The sequence below is a fragment of the Manis pentadactyla genome, chromosome 5 (genome assembly GCF_030020395.1).
Source record: "Manis pentadactyla isolate mManPen7 chromosome 5, mManPen7.hap1, whole genome shotgun sequence".
Classification (NCBI taxonomy): Eukaryota; Metazoa; Chordata; class Mammalia; order Pholidota; family Manidae; genus Manis; species Manis pentadactyla.
In genome coordinates this window covers 177,549,952-177,555,939 of record NC_080023.1, presented here as the reverse complement: position 1 = coordinate 177,555,939, position 5,988 = coordinate 177,549,952, and the positions used below count along the sequence as shown (strand labels likewise).

The 5,988-nt window shown below is 62.5% G+C and overlaps 1 protein-coding gene across 1 annotated transcript; it reads left to right on the top strand.

Annotated features, from left to right (window-relative positions):
* Positions 1–5,988, top strand: NKAIN4 (sodium/potassium transporting ATPase interacting 4). The gene is made up of 6 exons (XM_057503294.1): positions 1–83; positions 296–412; positions 3,765–3,845; positions 4,190–4,249; positions 4,675–4,756; positions 5,556–5,988. Exons 1-6 carry the CDS (start codon positions 1–3, stop codon positions 5,874–5,876), a joined length of 744 nt encoding a protein of 247 aa, XP_057359277.1. The 3' UTR covers positions 5,877–5,988.

The following is a 5,988-nucleotide window of genomic DNA, read 5'->3' as shown; positions in this document are numbered from 1 at the left end:
ATGGTCGGGGAGGGAAGGTGCGTGCGCGGTGTCCACGCGTCAGAAGGAGCGTGTGGCCCCGAGTGTGCGCACGAGGGGCGAGTGTGAGTGTGTTAGAATGTGTGAAACGGCCCTGCCGGCCCCGCACCTTCCAAGCCTGCCGGGCCTGGAGAGATGGGAGGGCAGAAGGGGGTGGGGGGGGGGGGAGCTCAGGGCGGCACTGATGTCTGTGCCAGGGACTCCCTGGGGCCCCTGGATGCAGAGCTTCGTCAGAGGGCTTGGGCATCCCTTGGATGTTTGCCTTCTGTTCTTGCAGTTCGGAGATGCCAGCTCTTCCGGTCGCCCTTGGTCGCTGCCCTGGGGGAGGGCCAGTGCAGGTGGTGCAGAGGGGCTCAGGGGAGCTGCTGATGGGCCCCTGGGTCTCTGGCCACGGGTATGCTTCTCCCCCGAGCAGGGCAGGTGCTTCCCTGTGCTGAAGCCCAGGACCCGGAAGGGGAGAAGGGGCTGCTTCAAAGCAGTCTTTTGGAGAAAGTTCTCCCGCACCCATGGGTGTGCAGGGGTTGGTGCCCATCCTTTGCCTGGGCAGGGCTTGCCCGTCCAGCCACACAGGCCAGTACATCCCCCTGAGAAAGGAAGGAGCTGCCCTGGGGGGCTGGCTCAGTGTGCTGTGGAAGCGTGATGGGCAGAGGTGATGGGGAGCATGGGGGGAGGTGGGCGGTCTGCAGGGCTCTGCTGGACAGATAAGGCTGGAGGTGGCCCCAGGCCCTGCAAGAGGCTTGAGGCTCAAGGGCTGGCCCAGTGGTGATACGGAGCTATTGCAGGGTCTAGAGCCGTGGGGTCGCTCACTCTCTTTGGGCGGGAGGCTCCCTTAGGGCAGGACTCTCTTAGGAGGCTGCTGGAGGCGGGTCAGGAAGAGGACGGGGGAAGGAGGCAGCTCACACGGGGTGGAGCTCGGCCAGGAGCCCTGGGGGATAGGACGCTTGCAGTCTGGGGACTGGCTGCTGGCTGGCCTGTCGGGACGTCGGGGAGTGGAGCTGCTTTGGGGGTACAGTGCCTTTAGCTCCCACGTGCTGAGTTTGGGATGCACTCAGGGTGAAGCTTAGGCTCGGGTTTGGGGCGGGAGAAACAGATGTACTGGGCGAGGGATACGGCCTCCAGGGTAGGAGGGATCAGGTAGAGAGGTGCTTCCTGCTTACCCTCTGCTGCGGATAGTGGGAGGTGCACAGACGCGCCCTGGAAACTAGGATGCAGCTCCAGGGGACGGGTTATTCTGGCTTGCGTGCAGCAGTGTTTCCTTGGACCTGGGTCTTCTCTCAGACTTCACTTCAGCCAGGTGAGCCCAAGGGACAGAGCTGTGTCCCCATGTGGCTGGCCCAGCCACAGCTGAAATGCAAAAGAGAGCTGTGAAAACCCTTTGTCCTGGCCACCCCCACCCTGCCTCTGCCCCCATCTGTCCTCTGCTGGTGGAGGGGTCACAGGGAGGAAGAGATCTGATACCTCCCGCCTCTGTGGTCAGTGTGTGTGGGGAGCCATGGGGGGAGTCCTGTGGCTTTTCTTTTCTCTTTTTGACAAGCGTGAGAGTTTTCTTGTTACCAAGCTACGGGACAATGGCCTGAGCATCTTTCCTGGGAGCTTTCTCCCCGAAGAATAGCTTGACCTGTGCCTGCTCCAAGCTGCCGTTTTCCCAGGCTGTGTCCCACTGCGTTGAAAAGAGTGGGGAAGGGCTCGGCGAAGGGCCTGGGGCTGGGGTTCCTGGAGCTGAATCATCATCTTCCTCTGCCTCGTGAATGTGGCTGCAGTGCCCTGGAGCACTGAGCCTTCCTGTGCATTGGTTTAGAGACAAAAACAATGCCCACACACATCCTCCACCGGTTCTGGCCATGCTGCCCAGGCTGCATGGTCTTTGCTGGAGCAGAGCTGCTAGCAGGATGGTGCATCCAGTCTGGGCAGGGACTGGGCCTCGCTGGACTGCCCTGGCTGGCAGCCTGGGGTGGGAGTGGAGGAGGACCTGGGGGCATCCTCAATGCCTTGGTCCTGGCTGTGCCTGGCGCCCTGGGGCTCAGGCAAGGCAGGTGTGCTTACCCACTGGTTAGGGTTTTCTGGGCATCTAGGTGCAGCCTAGGGCTCAGAGTGTCATTTCACTCAGGTCTAGAACAGATGGCGTGAGGGCTGCGTGTGCATGTGTGTTCCCACACACACACACACGGGTTCTGTTGAACGCTCAAGAGGGTGCTGGTAAAAGCTCATTGCTGAGCAGTGGGAGGGCTAAGGTCTAGCGAGCACGAGACACAGGACTCCACGGCCTGCCAGGCAGCAGGAGCCAGGGGGCGGTGAGGGGGCTTAGCTGGCCGTGGTTACCCTGGAGACCGCCCACCTTTCAGGAGAGGGCAGGCCCGTCACTGCTGGCCTGGGTCACCCTGCTTCCAGGGGACTCTCCTGGGTCAGCCCTGGCAGGCCTGCAAGGTGGGTGGCTCGAAGCTGTGTGTCCCACTGGAAGCTGTCTGGTGCCTGCTGCCAACTAGGGTGGACCCAGCCCCCTGCAGGACCTGCTTGGAATGTTCTCCTGGAAATAGCTGCCACCCCTGGGGCTGTGCCCAGGGTGTGCCCACAGCATCTGCTCCCAGGGGCTGGGGGTCCCACGAGGGCCCCAGGACACAGGCCAGGAGCAGTACTGGGGAGCCCAGGGAGGAGACAGATGGAGCACTCTGGCTGGGGTCCAGGCATCTGTGACCAGCAGGTCCAGCGACCAGGAGGAAATCCACAAAGGGCCCCCTGCAGGCCTCTGCCCAGGCACAGTGCTGAGGGCTGCATGGGGGACGGAGGCTGTCCTTCGGCCCCTTCAGCCTGTGGTTGCAGCCCATCCGGGCTCGGGGTGGCCTCCCCAGCCCCAGGGCTCAGCAACAGCCCCAGCCCACGCCGGAGCTCTCTCTGCATTTGGGGCTGGCTCTCCCAGTACCAACAGAGTTGGGTGCACAGTGGGCCTGGGGGTGGCCGGTCCCTTACAGCCCCTGCTGGACGCACCTCCTTTGTCTTAGGCATGGAAGGGACGGTGTCTGGGACTCGGATGTGGCTGAATTTCTCCTGGTGTGTGGTCCACACCAGCACACGTGGCAGGCCTGGCCCACAGACACGATGATAGAGGGCAGGACAGCCTCTGGAGCCGTGATGGAGCTCAGGGCCCATCAGCTTCCCTGTGTATGAGACACTGAGTTTCTTGGACGTCCTCGATTCCCTCCTGTTGGCCCCTCTGCTAGCTGAGCCTGCAGGGCTGGCGTCCAGCGAGTCGCAGGGGAGAGAATGTCCTTGAAGCGGACATTGCTGCCCCCAAAGCCAGGAGAGAGCCCAGCAGCAGGAGGATGTTGTCCCCTGGCCCGAGGAACCTCAGCATCCGCCCTCACTGAGGGACCCCAGAGCACAGGACTCAGCCTCCTCTTCCAGCCTGTCTGCATTTGGCCCTACAGCCCAGGGTTCCCTCCTCCTGATGAGGACACTGAGCATGGGGGTGGGCTTGCTCACAGACCACCTACAAGCAGAAGGAGCCCCCTGACAGGGAAGTTCTGGGGTCCTGCCGACTGGCCTGGAGAGGTCTGTTGGAAGTGCCAAACCTCAGTGGACATGGAAGGTGGTGACTGGGGCACAGGAGGTGGGCCTGGGGCCTTCCTCAGGGGGTCTGCCACCCCTCACGCACCTGCCCTGCTCCGAGGTCACTGCCCTGGCATGGCAAGCGTTTGACTTCCTGGGCTACCACTGGGCACCCATCCTGGCCACCTTCATCCATGTTGCAGTGGTCATCTGGGGCTCTGTGGGACCATCCGCTACCAGCCCTGCTACATCGCAGTGGTGAGTCCACTGCACTCTGACCCCCTGTGGGTGGCGGGCCAGAACATCTAGAATTCTGACCTGGGAAGATTGGCTTCAGGGATTGCTTCTGGGAAACTGAGGCCAGAGCCTGCCCAGGGTCCAGGGTGGGAGTGACCCCAGCATGCTCCAGCCTGGGCCCCTCCACACGCTGTCTTACCTCTGAGCAGCTGAAACGATGTTCAGAAGTTTTGCTCTGGCATCAGAGTGGCATTTCCACTCAGAGCAGATTGGAATAGTTGGTCTAGAGTGGGCGTTTGCAGCAAACTTGTTCCACAGGGGGCCTGATGGCAGGTGTGTTAGGCCCTGTGGGTCACGGTCTTGGACGGAGCTGACCTCTGCCATGGCGCAGATGCAGTCCGGGCAACAGTGCACAGGTGGGCGTGGCTGTGTCCCGGGAAGACTCCACAAGGTGCCGCCTGCAGGCCTCCACTCCCTGGAAGACAGCTCCCTGGGGTGGTTTTGGGGGGCACTCGAGTTCAGGCCACACAGCTGTTGCTCATCATGCATCCACCTCGGACGGGCCACTGGCATCTCTGGGCCAGGACACCGAGCTGGGACCATGCCCCTGGACTGGCTGTTTCTGGCAGCCCATATCCCTGGTGCCCTCCTGGGGATGCACAGGGAAGCAGGAAGTTTCCCTGGCTGAGTCCTGCCTGGGGTGAGTTCAGGGAAGCTGTCCTCCAAATAGATTGTCCTGGGCGCCAGACTCAGGGAGCAGAGTCCCCCAGGGGTCTCTTTCAAGTCTCCTCCAAGGCTGCCATATGAAAGCAGGTTGCTCCCCAGCAAAGACCTGGTTCCCCTTCCCGCCCCACCCCTTCTTAGTGTACTTCTTAGTGTACTGTGTGGGCCGCCATCTGGATCACCTGGAACATCTCCATTACCTGCTTCTACCTGGCAGTGGGGGGGTCTCTCCAAGGTGAGTGAAGCGGGGTTAGTGGCTAGGCCATGTGCGCACTGGACACAGAGGGGGTCGTGGCTGGGCCACATGTGCACTGGATACATTGACTGGTTCACTGCCATCGTCCTCCACGAGGCAGAGGCACGGTCTGTTCCCAGCTCTGCCCATGACACCCAGAATAGTCCTGGCCCACAGCAGTGATCCTAAAGGTTTGGGGAAAGACCCGTGATTTGATGGATGGGAGGGGGGCCCCCAACTGGAAGGAGGTACCCCAGTGCAGCCTTCCTAGAGGAGGGGGCCTTGGAGCCTGGGCAGTGCCCAGCGAGTCAGGGCTGGGGGCTGGGAACAAAGGGCCCTCCCGGAGAGGCGTGGCTGTGAGCACCAGCAAGGGGCCGGCAGAGGGGCTGCCACCCTCCCGTCTCGTCCCCCAAGCCTCTCTGCTCCTTCAAGTGTGGATAAAGCCCACCGGTCCCTCGAGGGAGTGGGGACACAGCCAAGCCACGTTTGCTGGGAGCAGGCGGCAAACAAGTCCTGCCTGAGCAGCTGTTTCGGGCACTGCTTTGGGCGTAGCATTTTTTTTCATCCTTGACTGAAGCTCAGAGGTTGTACGAGCCAGGATTGGGGAGGTCTGACTCTAGGTGCAGGTGTGGGTGGGCAATGGGGCAGGCTGGCCTCTGCTTCGCGGGCCACACCTGGGGCAGGGCTGGCAGGAGGGCAGAGCACCCCTTGCCCTTCGCAGGGCGCCCACTCTGGGCTGCAGTAGCTGAGGGATGCTGGTGTCTCTGGCGCTAACCTGGTCCCACCCCCTCGCCTCCAGGACAGTGAGCTCCTGACCTTCAACCTCTGCAGGCACCATTCCTGGTGGCATGAGCATGGCCCTGGCTGTCTTCGCAAGGAGTCAGTGGCAAGCCTGGGGTCCCTGGGTGGCCAGGTCCTGGCACTGGGCATCAGCTGTGTCCTGGAGCCTGGCTACATGGAGGCCCTGCAGATCCTGGTGGCCATGAGTGTGGGGGGTGGAGGGGGAACGTGGGAGGCTCCTGCATCCCATGCTGTGGTGGGACCGGGTCTCAGGCCATCCCTGCTGTCCTCCTCAGGGCAGGGTACCCTTCCGTGCCCCCATCCCTGCCCCAGAGGCTGAGAAACCAAGCTGCCACTCCCACCTGTGTGCCCAGGCCGCCTGAGCCTCAGTGCCCCACTCTGTAAAATGGGCTCAGCACTGGCTCCAGCCCCAGAGTGAGGGAGACCCTGAA

Excerpts from the sequence above, each read along its gene's own strand:
- NKAIN4 (XM_057503294.1), top strand. The coding sequence starts at position 1 with ATGGTCGGGGAGGGAAGGTGCGTGCGCGGTGTCCACGCGTCAGAAGGA. Across the intron at positions 413-3,764 it reads CCCTGGGTCTCTGGCCACGG|TGGTCATCTGGGGCTCTGTG; the intron begins GTATGCTTCTCC and ends TCCATGTTGCAG. Across the intron at positions 4,250-4,674 it reads TCCCGGGAAGACTCCACAAG|TGTACTGTGTGGGCCGCCAT; the intron begins GTGCCGCCTGCA and ends TGTACTTCTTAG.